This window comes from Buteo buteo, chromosome 14 (assembly GCF_964188355.1).
Source record: "Buteo buteo chromosome 14, bButBut1.hap1.1, whole genome shotgun sequence".
In the NCBI taxonomy this organism is placed as follows: domain Eukaryota; kingdom Metazoa; phylum Chordata; class Aves; order Accipitriformes; family Accipitridae; genus Buteo; species Buteo buteo.
Genome location: NC_134184.1, coordinates 31,750,819 through 31,769,755, shown reverse-complemented (window position 1 = coordinate 31,769,755; position 18,937 = coordinate 31,750,819). Strand labels below are relative to the sequence as shown.

The window sequence follows — 18,937 nt, the reverse complement described above, 5'->3', positions numbered from 1 at the left end:
CCTGGGCTCCCCAGTACAAGAAGAACATGGATATACTGGAGAGAGTCCAGCAAAGGGCCACAAAGATTAGGAAGGGACTGGAACATCTGACTTGTGAGAGAAGGCTGAGAGCTGGGACTGTTCAGCCTGGAGAACAGATGTACCAGGGGAGATCTTTTTACCAGTGTGCCTGAATACCTGAAGGCTGGGGGAATAAACAAAACTGAGCCAGACTCTTCTCAGCGGTACCCAGTGAAAGGACAAAAGGCCACAGGCACAAACTGAAATACAGGAGTCCCGCTAAAATGTAAGATATTATCTCACTGTGAGGGTGTGTTGAATACTGGGGAACAGACTGCCAGAGAGACTGTGGAGTCCCTTATCTTGGGAGATACACAAAAGCCAACAGGACATGGTCCTGGGTGACCTGCTCTTAGTTGACCTTGCTCTGTGTGGGGGAAAGCTGGACTGCATTATCTCCAGAGGTCCCTTCCAATCTCAAGGGTTCTGTGATATACCTATAAGAATTTTTACACAACAATAGTAAAAAGAAAGGATATTCACAATTAGGTAAAGGAAAGAAATGCTGGTGGTACGTTTAACTTTGCGTAGGCATGCTTTATTCTTTGTTGTTTGTAAGGCTTTAGAATTTCAAGGCAGAACATGTAAGGAAACAGTAACAGTTCTCTTGCATGTTACAGACTGATTACTACTTCTAAACATCAGTGTTTGAAAGAAGAATGTGAAGAGAAAGCACGTCTGGATAGTGTTTTTTCCCTTTTTCCAGAATGTTCTGTCCACATATTTATTAAAAAAGATTTATCAGCTCCTTCTCTTTATTTAAGCCTCCCCTATATTGTGAACATCTCACTGCAGCCCAAACCTTATCACATGAACTGTTGCAATCCATTCTCCAGTCTCATATTGGAGCTTGTCTGTGTTTTTACCCTACAAATTAATTTCTCTTTATGATAAATAATTATTTTCTTCTGCATAAATATCAAACACAGGAACAGCAGACTCTAAAGGACTTCCCTAGACCATCAAGTTCAGTCTCTTGCTATCACAGGCAGTGATCTCTCAGTGTATGCAGATACTTCAAACCACTTCATTTTTCACACCTTTTCTCCCATTAGAAGCTGGTCCAGAACTGTGCTTATCTGGGTGTTAAAATATTCATCCTAGGTTAAAGATATGGAGAATGTATGTTTTTGCCAACACTTTTTCGTCACTGCAGCTGACCCTTCTCAAGTGTTCTGAAACCACGATCATAAGTTTTTCTATCACCTAGGCTGCTTTAAAAAAAAAAATAAAAATTGAAGAAGTGTCCAGGCAGACACTAACATACAAAAGCAAATCTCACCATTCAAGATACCCAGTTGAAAGCAAGTGTCAGTCTAGAAGCCACAGAGTTGTTAGCACATGTTGTGCTTGAGCCAGTAAGCTCTACCACAGGGGAAGGTTTATTAACCTTAACAAGGTCATGTGGTAATGTAAATATATAGCTTCCAAATTAAGACTCAAGTATGGCTAGACAATTTGGCAGCTGTTTGGTCCCATCCTTCTATGAAGATGTTCTTTCACAAGACGGGTTTTCTGCTTCATACTTCTTACAAATCTTTTCTCTGCATCAGTTAGTTCTACCTTCGCCTCAATCTCTAAAACATATGCATGACCAAAGCCGCACAAAAATATTCCAAATGAAGGATTACTATCTTTTACAGCGTCAATATGTCAATGATGCTGTTGGAAGAAAAAAAGAAGATACTGAAGTTTCCTTACCTGTTGTGCTCCATCCCCACTAACAATAGGGGAAGTTAGAAGAGGGATTTCACTACTTATAATCGAAGTGGTATCCAGTAACGGTGGATGTTCTGCCATCATTGATGGTACACTAATTCACAAGATCACCTGCAAAGAAAAGTTACTCAAATGGTTAAACTATATAAATATTTCTAAATAATTGCCCTTAAAAAACAGCCTCACTTAAAAAAAGTTATTAAATTAGACACCTCTGGAAAGTATGTTTCCACAACATTCCAGCAGTCATGTAAAATTGAAGATGCATTTTGCCAGCTAGTATAAGCCTTATTTATACAGAGGGTGGTTTAGACCCCCTCTAGCGGCTGTACCTTAGGAGAAGATACATCACAGCCTTGGAGCTAACAAACCTGAATCTTTTAACTTCGATTATAAACCAAGATTTTGTCTAAGTTTGACTGGCACTGCTGACAAAAATGCCTACGGGGGGGGGGAAGCAGTTGCCTTAGAACTTGCATATATAGTGTTCTTGTTTTTATTAAACTGGTAAAAACCTGAGATCTACAAACAGGGACACTGTTTCTTTTGTTCTTTTTTTAATCACCAACCCACTTTTTTCTACTATTATAATGAACAAGACACTTATTTTAGGAACAACTAGTTACTAGAGAAATGTCCAAGTGAGACACAAATGAATAAAAGAAAAATCTTCTGCACAACCTGACTTTTTTTTACTTTTAAATGTATTACATCCAGCAGTAAAGCTGTGTCACTTTGATAACCAGTGGCTCTTTAATGGCTTTACCAGCAGCTAAAACTCGGGGGGCGGGGGGGGGAGAAGAAGTAATGCCTGCACACAAAATTATAATCCTCATAACCATGCTACGAAAAAGCCCTCGCTAGCACACACTGTAAAGTTACATGAAATCTGATGACAAGAAAAGCGCCACACAGGCAAGAGGCCCATGAAAGCAATGATCCACTTCAACCCTGATGAGTGTCAAGTAACAGCATAACAGAAAGCAGGATTCAGCTGAGCGTTCCTTTCAATTACATTAACAAGTCATAAGTAATGTGTTTTATGGTGTTTTGCATGTAAGTGCTATACAAAGACTGGATGGAAGAATTAAGAGCAGAAAAGCTGAAGATTACCATTTTTCCATGCTAGAAATACGTATTGCAAGTCTAACAAGCTGCTTTTGAAATTATTTTGTATTTCATTTTGTTAAAAAAAAACAACAAAAAACAAACATTAAGTTATACTGGTTTAGTGTATTGGTCTTAACTCTATCCCAGCTAAACTCAGTATACTTAGCTTTTGAAATAAAAAAAGAATTAGATCAACAAGAATTGAGAAATTGATATTTCTTAACAAAACAGAAAGACAGATGGAAAGAATTCACTAGAGGCGAGTGGTACATTCACAATTCCCACAAGTTAATCACATTTTGTATCTAAAAACAGTGCTTAACATCAAACAGACAAAGATTAAGCTGAGAATAAGCTTGTATAGTATTTCTGAAGCAGAACTGCCTCTCTTAGCCAGTACTTACAGTAGCCTGGTGAAAATAAGTAGGTACAGTTTTAAAGTTACACAGCCCAACAGTCAGTAACATTACAGGTTTTTAAAGTTTTGCCTTGTTATCATCTGGCTAATGAAACTCTCTACAAACACTACTAAACTTCTAACACAGATATACTGTCTGCTCATAAACAGAGATGCCTACTAGTTATAGCATGTAACTTACTTTAAATGAAAAGATACCCAATAAAATTTAAGGAGTGATAAAAAGTCAGTTTAATGACACTGACTTTGGTACCAAATTCTGGAGATGGTATTTGGTTAACTTAAAGAGCTATTGTTTTCTAAAACAATCTCCATCCCACCCAGTTGACTGCTTTTACTTGTCTGCCCCTCTAAGGCAGATGTTGTACATCTGCTGTGGGTTGAAATCTGTAGTACAGCACTGTCAGTACCAGAAGACTCATGCAGAACAAAGACTTCACATTTTCTAGAGAATGCATTAACAAAGCACTATAAGCCTCTCATACAGCTATACATATACAGTATGATTTAGCTACTCCCATGCTGAAGGTTGTCCTACTATAAAACTATGAACTTGGAAAAAACCGCATTCTGAAATTAGTTTAGAGGTTTCATTTAGTTTCCTGGTATACTCTGCAAAATTAAAGTTGGGGGAAAAAAATCCCTCTAGGTCAAAAGACTTTGAAACCTAACTGTGATTACTTAAGAATTCATTACCACTTATGCCATCATTTATACCTGCTCAGCCAGACTAATTAGTCTCTCAAGCAATGAGGACAGAGTTTTATATTCCTACCTTACTTTAAAAGCTTTCCCACTCATCAAAAAATCCTCCAGGCTACAATCAGTCCCCACCACTTCTGCAGGTGGCAGAGGGCTGATGAAAGTTACTTGGATCATCTTTCAAGCTAGCAAGTTTGATGGTAAGCTTCCCAAGATATTATCCAATGACTGTTTAATGTAAAATGAATGCACAGCCTGGAAGCAGAGGTTAGAATCAAGGTATCCCTCCTCCCTCAGTAGCTACAGCCAGGCTTGTTCTTGTGACATCTCTTGATCTTACAGCTCCAAATATCTTCTGGTCCTATCTAAAGGGTCACAGACAGAAAGGTAATTCCAATACTTCAACCTATAACAAAACAGACTCCCCCGAGTAAGCCAGCTTGAATTTCCTCAGGTTTAAGTTGAATCCAGCTTAGCATGGTGGCTTCTGTTAGCATGGAATGACAATGACTAGTTTCTTATATAAAAAAAAGCACTAATCTCCTTTATCACACACAATGACTTCTGACTGAATTCATAAGTTATGATGCACTCAGTGCTATCATCATTTATTAGGCATAAATCAAAACATGTCTATCAAACTGGACACCAGTGAGAATTAAGCATAACCCAAACTGACTCAAATATGACTGTCATGACAACGTGTTCAGCCCTTCCAAGACACGAGCAGCTCTGGACATACCTAATATTAGTCTCGGGTTCATTCATTCATTCTCTCACACAGGTGTTTAATTATTCGATCTGTACAAAAGTTAGGTTCCCACAGGCACCCGAGCGCTTAGGTGGGTAGTCCACCTTTTGCACACAGCCTTCAGTGCCTTAAGTGGGACACAGCTAAATTCCACGTCTGGACCCAACTGTTTGATTTATTCTGGGGCCAAAGCACACTGCTCATCAATAAACCCTGACAGGAGGTACTAGGTATAGTGTTATTCCTGACACTCTCTACAACAATAATAAAAGTGCTACCTGTCAGACTGTGTAATCAATCTAGGGAAAAAAAATAAATCAATGCTTTCTGGACAATACAATATTAGATTCCTCTCCAATGCCACCAAACTAGTCTTGAAGTCTAACGGTTTAAACTTCACTCCATTGTGGGTCTATGCTACATGTATCCTCAAAAGCCTTTTACCTATCAGCAGTCAAGAGGCAGCAATCTGTACAAGTCAGTGCATGTAACCTGGTCAAACATAAGATGTGGGATGGCCACCAGTTGCAGGTGCCTTTTCTTTTTAGCTATGAGGACAAGTAAAGACAGATCGGAATTTGAAAATGGAGAAGTACTGTGTGGCAGAAGAAGTCAGATAAAATGGAGAAAAGGTTGGCATCAAAATAAGCAGAAATGCTCAATAAGCATCTTGGAAATAAATGCCATTATATCACATTTGATACAAGGATATCAAATGGGCACAGGCAGAGCTTTTACATCAGCAGACCCAGATAGCTTGCATTCAAGATTTCTAGAAGAAGAGATCTACCCAGATCTTCAAAAAAGACTTGCAAATAACTTGAGTCATGGGAAAGTCTCAGAGGTCTGGCAGATGACTAGGAGTCTTGCACTAAATACTCAATTGTAAAAGGGCGAATGGGACAATCTAGGCCTATTAGCAAACAGCGATCTGAGACCAAATAAAAGTGAATAGTCAACACTGGATGTTATTTGTAAAGAATTAAAAGACAAGTATGATTGATGGAAAAAAAGCTTATCCAATTAACTTGATGAGAATCTTCTGGTGATGGCTATCTCTGATAAAGGTACCAATAAGGAAACTGGAAAAACAATCTTAAACCTTATTTGGCATTACACAACATTTCTCTTCAACAAAAACACAGAACAGATATTACATGGATTACAACTGGACAGACAGTCCTTGAATATTAACAGTAAATACAGAGTTGTTGAGCATGTGAGTTTCCAATAGGAAGGGAAGGTATTAGTTCTTGGCTTCTCATTACAGAACATGTTTTTAACTCAGCTCTCAGGAGAAAAAGAAAAAAAAAAGAAAAAAAAAGGAAATCAGAAGGAAGTCTGGAAATGACAAACCATGACAGTGATAAGAGATTGAGTCATTTTACTCCACTAAAATGGCATGAATAGCTTAAAAAGCTAGGCATAACAAAAGGTTTTAATACATAAAGGTAAAGCTATTCTTTCTAAATCAAAAAAGAATGAACTCAATCCTGTGAAGGGTTGATTCTGAAAAGGATAGAATAATAAAAGTGGACAGCCAAACACAAGCTCCCCAAAAGGCTGTATCAGTTATATCAACAGGTGTACTTCACTTAGCAACAAGGAGGATATTTTCCCTGCCTCTGGCTGCAGATAACCACAATCTCTACTGGAATAACATAACAAGCTTTGTCTCCAATTTGTGGGCTTAAAATTTTTGATACGTGTTCAAAAGAGTAGTACAAGTGACTACAATTTCTTGAAAATATTGTTCCTTATGGGAAATACTGAAAGCAAAGTATGTGCGTACCATAATTTCAGCCTCACTCCACATACACCTGCTCTGGATGATGTAACCAACTTCCAACTCCATCTAGTTTCCCAATATACTCAGGATTTAGTGATGTCTTGAAAAAGACACAAGAAAAGCAACTTGCATTTGGACAACAGGTAAGGCTCAGCCTGCGGACCCACTACAAACAATTCACTAGCCTATTGTCAGATTTCCTGCACCACTGAAAATGAATGGGTGCATGCAGCAGCCTTCAGAAGGGGTAATGTAATACGTGGGATAAATCTAAAGATTTATTTAAGGCCAACTCACTGCACCATTCTTGTGGACACATTAAAAGGGACCAGACAAGGAAGATAACACACTAGATGGATAGGTAATACAGTGTTGCTAAGCACAGAAGCAGCTGAGAAGTAATTTTCTACTGGTGGCACATTAAAGGCATGGTTATTTAGAAATCTGTACTGACTCATGCACAGCAACAACTGCTGCATGAACAGCTATCTCATTTCTTGTCTTGCTACTGAATATACTGAACTAGTAGTAGACTTTCAAAGTGTAATTCAAGATTGCTAACTCAGTCGACACTGTTCTTTCAGAATCTGCACTGAGTCTGTCCTAGGATGCAAGGGAAGTACAAGGTCTCCCGAGACTTCAACCACGTTGGGTAGGTTAATGCTTTGTACAAGACTCAGGTATTCCCCATTATCCCTAACTGAACTGCTATTCATTTTCCTTATCATATGAATTTGAAAAGAGTTTGAAAGATTTTTCTGAAAGCTATCAAAGCTGAAGCAAAGTGAAGGCATCTAAATTTACTGGACAAGATTCGTTTAGAGACTCCAGGGCTTATGCCTGAGGAACCGTTAACGAATGGATTACACTAACAAGGCAAAAGGCTAAATGACATTAAGGCTCAAAGACTGAGTTCCACTCAATAGTTCAGTAAGCAAGTTTGCCACTCTGAACTGTAATGACAATTTAACTCAATCCTTAAATGCCTTCAGATTTGGTCCTTTTAATGTTTCTGAGGCATTACTCTCATGTTCTAAAGACATATACAACTCTGCTTTTTTACTCAGTCACTTGTTCATTAAGGGTTAAGGAATGTTATAAGGCTGAGATCATTAGGCAGTGCATTTCCTCTGCACTTGCAAAGGATCAGCTTTTCTATCTCCAAGAGACTAGCAGCAGATCTTAACGATAGTCTCTGAAAACACATCAGCATTAAATCAGCTGGATCACCAAGGTAAAACAACATGAGTCAGCAGCACACATCCTCATAGCAAGGAAGGCTAACAGCATACTGGGCTGTATTAGCGGAGAAGCACAGCTGATGGGCTGAGGGAGGTCATTATTCCCCACTACTCAGCATTTATAAGGTGACATCTCAAATACCACAGCCAGTTTTGCTCTTCCCAGCCACCTCCTCCTCCCCAGTATAAGGGAGATGCCACAAAGGCTGTTACTGGGCTTAAGCCCATGAAAGACAAGGAGAAGCTAAGAGCACTAAAGTAGTCGGGGGGGTCACCTACTGGCTGGATCCCACTACCTGAAGGATGCTTATCAAGAGCCTTAAATCAAACTCTTCTTGGAGGCATAGGAGAAAAGACATTGCACCAAAAAGACATCTTCACAATGAGAGTGGTGCAGCACTGGCATCGATTGCCCAGAGAGGCTGCAAAATCTCAACCCTGTAGATCAATGGTCTCCAGGGTGGGGTGCGCACACCCCAGGGGATGCACAAGACGATCCCCTTGAAGTGTGTGAAGAAAGTATTTTTAAAATATAAAAATATTTTTAAATAGTGTTTTTCATCTTTATCTCATCCTTTCCGTTTTTTTTTTGTATGCTTTATAGTGTGCATAACATATATCAATACCTTAGTACAGGCACAGAATTTAAAAATAAAAATATGTAAATTGGAAGTGCATGCTCAAAAAACTTTTACTGATGGGGTGCATGACCAAAAAAATTCGCAGACCACTGTCAAAACCTGACCACGCAAGGTCCTGACAAGGGGCTGAAGAGGGCAATCTCCAAAGGCCCCTTCTGAGCTGAATTCTTCTATGAATTCCAGAGTATTAGTCAATCAAAATATGACATGTAATGCCAAAGTTAAATGGTTTTCAGTAGATCAGAACCTACAGAGGTGACTGTACTTTGTCTCCCAAGCTCTTAAAAGCTGTCATTAATTTTCAGATTCTCAGTCCAGAATTTCAAAGTAACAGTGACAGTGCTAATCAAAACTCAAATTTGCAGACTTAAGGTTCAAACTTTGGAAGACATACCCGTAGTACTCTCTGTAACAGAATTACTTTATACTCTGGCCTTTCTCCTAAGAAAAGGAGGTAAGCTGCATTAGAAGATAATTACAAATTAAAAAGTTATACTTTTGTATTAAGCACACAGCACAAACATGTTTTCCATTTTGGATGGGTTGTAGGCACTACTATGATAAACTTAATCACAGCCAGTAACATTGCTGTGTACAAAAAAACCCCCACAACTAAGGACGACTCCTTTCCTACAGATTCACTACTTCTGGTTATTGAGTTTGATACGAAATACAATTAATTGTTTTTTCTACAACTGAAGCACTTACAAGGCCACTCTCCACAGTGGTTTCTCTGGTGCTTACTGATAGAGAAATTTGCATCACTGCTTTTTCCTCAGTTTTTGTGATTTACAGGGTGCTGCTTCTCTACCTACCTACTTATTATAACAGTATTTGCAGTAACTTAACACTCTTTCACATCCTAATTCAGTCAAATCTGGTGACCAACAGATACATTCATTATAACAGAGGACTGCACACAAGGGCCTTGATTCTATACAACACAAGGACGGAAGTTTAAGCGGGGACAAGGCAAAAGTGCCTAACACAGAAAGGTACAGCGTAAGGAACAGGCTCAGTGAAATCAGTACTAAATGTTTCCAAATCACACACTGCTATTAAATGAGAAGTGACAAAAACAGGGCCACTCCACAATTTCTTTCTCAGTAGTGCAGTTTGATACATGCTTCAGCCTGTATAACATTACAGCTGCCAATTTGAGGTTGCCATAAGGTGTGTTTTCCCAGTGGGCTCGGTACAGCAGAGCAGGTGTGCATTCCTCCTTCACCCGGGTCCTCCCGCAGCTACACTCCCCCAGAAACCACAGGCAAGGCTCACCCTCAGGTCCGGACAACTTCCATTAAGAAGGAAAAGCTTCTCTGAACAGGATACAACACTTTCTAGGTTTTGCCAAAGACCAAGGAATGAACTTACAGAACCAGAAAGACCATAAAAACCATCGCCCAAGCCTAATGCATGAAATGCTTTGATTTTGCCTTCTCCAACATGAAGGCAGCAGGTGCACTTTAAAAATAAGCATCTTTCAAACAGCTGAAGTAATAAAGCCCTATTTTATTTAATTAGAGCCTCACATCTGAGTGACTCTTCAAGAAGATACAAGCTACTATTTAAACTTTTCCTGTGATTGAGGCATGCATAAGTACTCACCATGTCCATTCTTTAGTGCCTACTGTGAGAGAAGTTTATTATTTCCTACAGTCCTCAAAAGGTATCTCCTGCCTGCCAATTTGAGACTTGTAAAATTACTACTGTGATTCCTTCCAATGTGTCAAATCGGCCATTCAGTTCAGAAGTCATCAGATAAGCGTGGACAAATACAGGTGCCCAAGATGTACAAATATGCTAAAATAAGGAAAATTTTTTTAAAAAAAAATATCAATGCATCCCTAGGGTGAAGAGGAAATAATAAAGCATATGCAATAAATGTTAGTCATGTCACTTAATGCACTGCTGGAAAAAGCTCAGATACAGTGATGCAGTTGGTGTAGAAATGTATTAGAATATAATTACTCAGAGATCCATAAGGTTGTAGCTGAGCTATTAAAGTTAGGAAGCATACTGAAGAGTTTTGTGTTTGTTTTTAAGAATCAGAATTGAGTAGAATTATTTTAATTTTTTTCTCCATATATTTACCATATTTTCTAGTCACACAGTTTCGGCTGTGGCAATTAGGGTATACCAGCTTTTCTTTTTTGGTTCTGAAATAATTATTTCAATTAACATGCAACTTATTTAAAAGATGTGCTTTGCTCCTCAAAGTATTTTTCCTGTTTCAGAAAAGCGTTTCCTGGAAAACTTGATAAAACATTTTCCAACAGAACAGAGAAGTGTTGTTTTTATTAGAAGAAAGGTGTTCTGTGGAACATTTCTACTTCACTAATTTGACAATCTCCTTTTAAGTAAAGTGAAAACAAAATGGCTATTCCCTTCAGTCCTGTTCATAATACTAAAGTTGCAGATAGGCAATACAGGAAAATTACAAAAAATGTCTAGTTTCATAAAGTAAATCAACAAAGTCAAAGTCTGACATTCACTAGAAACTGTAAATCAAAATAGTTAAAAATGAAGATATGCAAAACATTTTAATCAGCACTGGAACTCCCTCTAGAAAAAAAGAATCTACAACCTCCACCATATATAGGGAAATACTTCAACTGTAGCTCTCAAGTGGTGTCACAGACAGTCACTACACACAATTCTCAGAGAAGTCTGAGAAATGCAATATACTTCTCTGTTCATACTATGTCACCACTGGAAGGCGAACACTGTAAATTGTAAAATGAATGCAAGACTTTTATGAAGAAAATACTGATTGATGAGCAAATGCAAGTGGCACTCGAACAGCCAAAATGGTTACTGGATCTAACTCACTCCCAATAGTTACTGTGTATGCTTCTCAAAGCAAGAATGGCCAAGCCACACAATGGCAAACCTTAGCATTGGTGGAGTTAAGTGTATTACAGTAAATGAGAACTTTCTTCAGGTTACCTTCATACTCCAGGCCGTGAACAGCAATGATTTAGGAGCAGTTTCAAATGCAGTTCATGCATTCATGTCATATGTACTAGAACCTATACGAGAATGCGTAATAGATAATTGGAAACATTCCAGCTGTTCAAGTTTAATGCATTTGTATTTATAAGCCAGTGGTTTTTGAATGTGAGCCGAAGAGGCTAAGCTCTTACTGGCAGCCGATGTAGAAAACCAAGCTTTTGAAGGTGAAGGCTACATAGAGAAGAACTATACACTGATAAACTAGTCATCCAGAAAGGCACAATATGTTCATGGACACTTACCACCTCATCTTGTCCAGCACGACTGTTAAACACTTGACTGTACATAACAAGACCAGTGCAATGGAGAACACATTCTGGTTTTAAATATTATTACTAGATTATTAAAAAAATATCCGCAGTCCTTATCTGGATGAAGTACATATAACTTGAAGTTGTTGCTTAAGAATAATTCAGTACTGTCCAACTATTTGCCCCTCCCTCTTACACCTTCAAAGAAAAGGAGCCTAAACTGGTTCTGTAACTTTTAGGAAGCACTTAAGTGCAACCATATCACACATCAGGATTAATCTGTTCATTTTACTCAGAACTAATTTGATAGTGTGCATTTTAAAATCAATGAGTAAACTGTCAGCACCTGGGTGTAAACTTATTGCACCTGTCTTTAGCAGGTACACCAATCTGATTTACTGCCACACACTGTTTGGGAGCTATACCATGGCTGCCTCCGTCTCACAGGAACAACTTCCTTTTAGGTACTCTTGGGAAGCATCCTCAAAAAGAAATGAGGAGTGAACTGCATAGTGTATTTTTTGCACCACTTATAGAGATCTCCAATGCTATTCTACTTTGTTCATGCTATGTTGATCTAAACTATGGGGCTGTTCTGTTTCACACTCTCGTTACTCTCAAGAACTTCCTTAAAACCTCCGAGTTTTACTTTTATACCAGCTAAATTAGGTTCTTCTAAGCTTCTGCCAGGACTGGATTTCCTTCAGTTTATTTTCTGAAAATCACATGGGTTGAAAAACAACTTGGCCTCTCCCAGTTAACCATTACTCTTGCCTGCATTTCTGTTTAAGAACATGCTTATTTTTTGAGAAAACAAGCAAGTTCAATGCCAAGAATCAAGCTACTTCCTCATTTGTTATTGACTCCCCCTTTTCGGTATCTATGAGTAGCAAGGACAAATTTTCAAAATAATTTTTCATATGATTCCTTTAAGGCAACCTAAAAACATGGATATATTTTTAATAATGTGATGCAACTGGCCAGTGAGGTAAATTTATTGCAGAGACAGCTGCCAGTGTTGGAGCTACAAAGAGTGCATGATTCAAGCAGAAGGAGCAGCTTTTAAAGAACTCTTATGAAACCGCTTTTTACTGCTCATTCTGAAAAATGAAAACTATGCTATCCAAATGCAAGATAACATAGGATCAATGAGGCTATAAGTTTAACAGATTTTAAGATTTCTCTCCACTGATCCTTTCTAGAAAACCTGTAGGTCTCTGCTTCCATAAGAAACAGTATAATAGCACAGAACATGACAAGTCAAGACAGACATATGGGAGTGACTTCCCAAAAGTAAAAATCCACCAAAAAAGAAGGTGTTTTGAGGCCTAACAAGCACGTTCAAAAGATGTTCGTGTATCAAGACTTTAAACTGCTATAAGTCAGTTCTGCTAAATCGTACTAGCAGCTCCCACTTGCACAACCGCAACTGGTCAACACCACAGCAAATTAAACCGTAGGACAGATGTAGTTTAACATTAATCTTACAAAAATTGGTTAGTTTTAACATAAAACAGTTGCCTGATCCATTTCACTTTTGCAATTCAAAAATGGATGCCAAGCATAGGAATAAGCAGAGGGGAACTGCTTCTTCCAGTGTCAATGCATAGCATTCATGAAGCTACAGACCACGATAGTAAAAAAGGTCAAGAGGCAGTCACCCTGGCAGGTGCTTCACTTCCCTAATATTAAACTTAGTCACAATGGTACTGAAGCAGTTACTTGCATGCCATATAAAAAAAAATTAAAGCAAGGTAGTCAAACAGCATCTCAAGCTGAATGCAACTCTTGAAAACTGAATATGCTACTCATGCAAGATTTCTCCAATGGAGGAGTCTCTGCAACTACTGAAGGGGAAGACCAGCAAAATGAGAGCAGATTTCTCAGATTATACCAGCACTCCCCTATCCCAAGTTCCACCCTATCCTCCAAGAAAAGTTTAAGTCAGTCAACACACCATGGGACCAACTAGTTTGACTGCCTAATCAAGTCAAGAGAACAAAGGTGCTCTCAGCTTCCTATTTTATACATGAATTTGCAACAATGAATAGTTGTCAATTCGTTAAAAATAAAGCCACAAAATCAGAAATTAATCTTCTTGGAGCTGTATTGCCATGATATACATAATTAAACATACTGGAGTACTTTTAAGATATATTACTTGAATTATGGTAATTTATCCTCACCATCGAAATGCCATCGAGTAGAATGGGCATATATACTAATATCGTTATATGTGGGCAGTCAAGTTATTAGCAAGCCTGAAGAAATTAAAACAAATTACATTTCAGCTGCATCTAAGACTGATTATTGTCAACAGTCACTACTTGCTTCCATGGCTTCTTTTAGTCCTTATTTCTCAGTACCTTGTTTCAACATCTTCAACCTACCTTCTCACTAGGCTAAATGGGTAAAGTAGAAGTTTTCTTCAAGTATGGTCTTCCCCATTTACATTTTTAATAGATTCTATAGGATTTGCAGAGGCATGGCAACTCTTGTGGCTTATGATATTTACTCTTACTGTAGAAAGTCCCCTAACAGCCTATCAACAGATAATTTGAAATAGTGAATAGTTACAGTCATGGTTCTCTCTCATTGCCAAGACATTGCAAGTCACCAAAGGTTTTGTGTTGGACCTTCTCATCCATTCAATTTTTGCTCACAGATTAGTTTTGAGCTACATGCACCCTTTTTGCAGACCATTACTACTTGATTTGCTACCACCATCTAAAATGTGTTCCTCTGCCCCAAAGTAAAACTAATCCACTTGATACTTTGTCACTCATGTCTCAGCTTCCCTCTGTCAAGTCATCTAGCAGATAGGGTTCTTACAGTTAAAAGAACAAACTCTGAACAACAAAACCCTGCAGTTTGAAAACTGAAGTTCGAGAAGGATTTCTTTTGTAATCAAAGGAGTAAGATACAGTATTGAGTATACTACGTTAGCGAGGGGAAATGAGACAGCAGCTTGGCAGTAGCCCATGCTTGTAGGATCTTGTGTAAGCAGAACTTGTTTACCACAGACATTGGATTTGTACATTGGGGAAACTCAATAGCATTTACAAGGAAGTATTTACACTTGTGAACTGCAGAGGTTTTTTACTTTATACTGCAGGTAACAGTAAAGTTCTAGGTTTAAGTTCATTCTCACCTGAAGTTATTCAAGATCAAAAGACATGAAGAACTGAGCTTCACAGATTTAAATGCAACCGATGTACAAAAAACATGAAGTAAATTCAAAAAGAACTGTCACGCAGAAGGTAATGTTAACATTTGTGTGCCACATAGTCCTTTTCACTCCCGGTTACTGAATCAAGTTACTATCTATCCACAACTGTCACAGTATAAATACTTTTGGACCTTGTCACTTTCCCTGCAGACAATTTCCCAGACTTTGAGAAGTAGTTTTTTCAAATCATGGAATGCATTGGTTCAATTTTGTAAATCTTCATAGTTGTGAAACAGTTTTTTTTGACATTGTATTATAGAAGCCTGTATGTTGCCAGGAAGCAGACGGACTTGTTTTAGTGCTTCTGGAAAGCAGAAGACATTTATCACATCTTAGAAAGCACTGTGCTTCTCTCTTACTAGTGGATCATAAAAACAAGGTCTACTGGTTAAACTGGGACTGAAAACTTGTAGATGTTTTCATTTTTGACAACTCTTTATGCCCAAAGTAATTACATATGTAATAAGGTACAACATTTTCCATTGCCTATAAATGAAGAGGTTGTGCAGCCTATCTTTTAATCTGTCGTAAATGTTTCGGAACAATTCTTGGAAGCGAAGCTGGGGAGGGGATGTACGCTATAGGCACGTTCAGCGCTCCTATTTAACTTCTGCAAACTGCTGTCGGGATGGTATTTGGCACCCAAGATACTTAACGAAAGCGTACTAATGTTAACCTAGGTGATGTTTTGATTGCGGAACCGTATGACCAGAAGAGGGTCCACGCATCCTGAAAAAGCAAAAACTTACAGGAGACAAAAATATAAATTCAATTAAGCAAACTGGTAGATACAGAGGTAGGTCTGGTGAGACCAAGACCAACAAATGTGCTTGCCTAGATATAAATGTTGAAAGTTTATTTGGAGCCATGAACATAAAGAGGGCAAAGTACATCCAGTCTAACTCAGTTTGACAGGTGCTGCAAAGACACCGCCAATGAACATGGTGTTAAAGCTTTAATAAAGGGTTTGGAAAATGCAAGAATATTCCATTCCTTAGGTGCTACAACTGTAAACAGAAAAGCATTCTAAACCAATACATCCAAGAAGAGTAGTAACAGTCCTCTACACAGCTGTGCCATCAAAATGAAGACCAACAGTTTCCACAGCACATATTCTAACCAAAACAGATTATTAATACAACCAAGAAAGGGTGCATGACCTAGCAGGTGAGTATAAAAAGACTTCTCATTATACAGGGGAGTCCAGCATGAAAACAGCAGCTAAAAATTCTATTTAATTATTGACAAAAGGTCATAGCAAATTCCATTTCCATTTTGTTACAGTCATCTATGACAGCTTAGCAAAAAAGTCTGAAGATTTTCACTGGTTACAGGCTCAAGAGCATGTGAGCAGCTGGAACAGGACCAGATCTCTGGGGGGCGGATGGAACAACAACAACTTCAAAAATATTTGTTCCATCTGAAACTAAATGTAAATTAATTGGAACAATTAAAGATGACAACCTATAAGAAACATGTAATAGTATTAAGTGTTACAGACACTTTCTAAACATCCTTCTACCCAATCAGCCCTACAAAATACAGACCCTGGGACGACAATCCAAAATATTACTGGACATAAACAAAACCTCTAAACTTTATGGGTAGACAAGTTTAAGAAAAAGGCTAATGGTGTTTTTCTACTGGCATCAAGTGAACATCAGCATTAAGGAAGCTCAAAGTTTACTGTATATGGCAAAGAACGAGCGAAAATATGGTCATTTCTGTAGCTCAGGAAACATTGGCCCCATGAGCAAAATAAACATTGTTTGTGTTTGCTGAACAGAAAAAGCAGCAATGTACTCATTCCAAACTATTATCGCTTTCCTGAGATACAGACAGTATCTTTTAGTTAAGCTAAAGAGTTGACAGTCCAAGTCAAATCTATTTTTACTAGATCTGGTCCTACAGGAAAAGCAATGGCTCACAATTCAACTTGTGCACTATAAACTGCAGCCAAGTTGAATTTTGCTACAAATTGCTTGGGAATTTCCCCAAGCCAACAGTCTTAAAGAAATGGATGATAAAATATAGAAGTGTTATTGACAGATATAATGGAGAGAATCCAATTCATATTTTATATCACAGAAACACACCAATGAAACACAACATGTTACCTGTAGACATTTTAGCAGATTGAACTAGAAATCCTGTAACAATTAGAAGCTGGAGGTCAAAAAAAGGTACAGAGCTGCTGGATATTGGAGGAAGATAAGAATTCCTCTGGTTCCAGGAGGTACCCACAACGAACATCAACGGCTGCAGACAACAACACTGTCTGGGAAGTGGGCCTGCAGCCTCACAAAACTTGTCTTCTCTAGTATCTGTCTGTCTGGGAATGAACAAGACCATATCTTTGCCAGTTCCCCCATCCACCCAAAAAGGGGGACTGGACTAGGTTACAGGATTTGCCACTTTGACAGAGGTATCAACGGACAATCAGAACACCAGCACTTAACACCTTCCAAGCATTCAGTATTTCTGGTGACCAACGCATTTACAATAGCATCCACTATTTCAGAAGTGACCTGCCAGCAAGGTAAACTAGTGTGTTGCCTAAAAGCATTTAGAAGTTAAAAACATTTAAGAGAAAGTCTTGGCAAAGATGAAAAATTGTACCTCTCCTGAACTCAGGCTTTAATGGTTTTGCTTCCCAGTATGCCCTAAGACAGAACACTGCAGAAGCACGTTCAGTTAAGTAGTTAAAGTTGCAATAACAATTACAAAGGATCTCTTCGAGATATCCTGAGCCAAAATGATCATCAGCATAACACTGAGTTAGCTGACGTAGGTCCAAATTCAAGTAAAATTAAATGGCCGCAAGGCAAAGAATAACAAAAGCATCCTAAGATCCACAGGACTCACAGCCCTAAGCAAATGAGTTATTAGTCTGAATCATAATTCAAGTTTCTGCAATTGCATTACATTATTGCCTATGAAAATCAAAAGCTTTTGAGTTTTAAGTTCACAAACTAGTAGAAACTCCAACTTCAAAAAGGTAGAAATGCCACTAATGGATTGAAATCGGATAACTTGTGTGTAACGACCTCAGCCTCACATAACTCATACACCTAGAGTTTGTCATACAGCAATAAGCCTCAGAAGACCTCCATCTGCTCTGAAAAAAACTAAGACTCTCATCTAATTCTGTTTTAATATTATCATCTACAGTAGTCAGCCTGTGACTCTGCTCAAAGCAGATTGCTCTAATCCTGACCAAGTGACCTAAGCAACTGATCACCGAGTCCTGGCCTTTCTGAGCACAAGGATCTGCATCTCTCATAACTAAGGCTTCATCTGCCAAACATCAGTGCCTGATGCCCTGATGTAACTGATTCAGCATATCAGTTTCCCCCCCAAAGTCACCAGAAAAACCATTCTGGTATAGTTTGCCAAAACAAGTCCCAGATTCAGTCCATATGCATCGAGATGACTTGCATACACTCTGTATACCCAGTGAATCTGGAACTAGATGCAGTGTTTCCAAACTTGATCAGCACCCTTCCTGCTCCCCCGTACTTAGTAGGAACACCAGCTATTAAGAACTCTACCCAATTTGCCACATTGAATACTACAGATACTCAGCTATTTCCAACTTTCACATATATGCACAGCCTTCTCCCTACCTGAAAGCTCGCTAATTCTCCATTCATCATGTGATTAAGTTTCATAACTATTTGAGACCGTTTCCTTAAAAAAAAAAAAAAAAAGTGGGAGAAAAAATTTAACTGATTGTATTTTCTGAATTTTAAAGACTGCTGAGTTGCTGTGATTCATACTATTTCACAACACAGAATATAAACACATCTATGGATGCAGATTCACATCACGGCTACAGTTAAATTTCTATGCTGCCTAAAGCAGAAAGTTACCCACTGCGATAACAACAAAATAGCTTCTTTTAAGCTCAAAGCTTAGCAGGACTGGGACCTAGAGCTTCTATGACAGAAGGTACCAAGTAGTCAGCAGCAAAAAATACAGATATTTTAAGTCTTCATAATATTTTAAGAC

The 18,937-nt window shown here is 38.4% G+C and overlaps 1 protein-coding gene across 4 annotated transcripts in view; it reads right to left on the bottom strand.

The window, feature by feature from the left end:
* FNDC3A (fibronectin type III domain containing 3A) overlaps nucleotides 1–18,937 on the bottom strand; it is a 121,893-nt gene that overhangs the window by 101,664 nt on the left and 1,292 nt on the right. For 2 of the 4 annotated variants that reach the window (XM_075046227.1, XM_075046228.1), the window contains exon 2: nucleotides 1,762–1,890. The exons of 1 other annotated variant lie outside the window; for it this stretch is intronic. In XM_075046227.1, coding sequence (XP_074902328.1) covers nucleotides 1,762–1,863 — 102 coding nt within the window. In that variant the 5' untranslated portion in view covers nucleotides 1,864–1,890. Of the gene's footprint in view, nucleotides 1–1,761; nucleotides 1,891–18,937 lie in introns of those variants that run through there. One more of the 4 variants, XM_075046232.1, reaches the window with a different exon arrangement.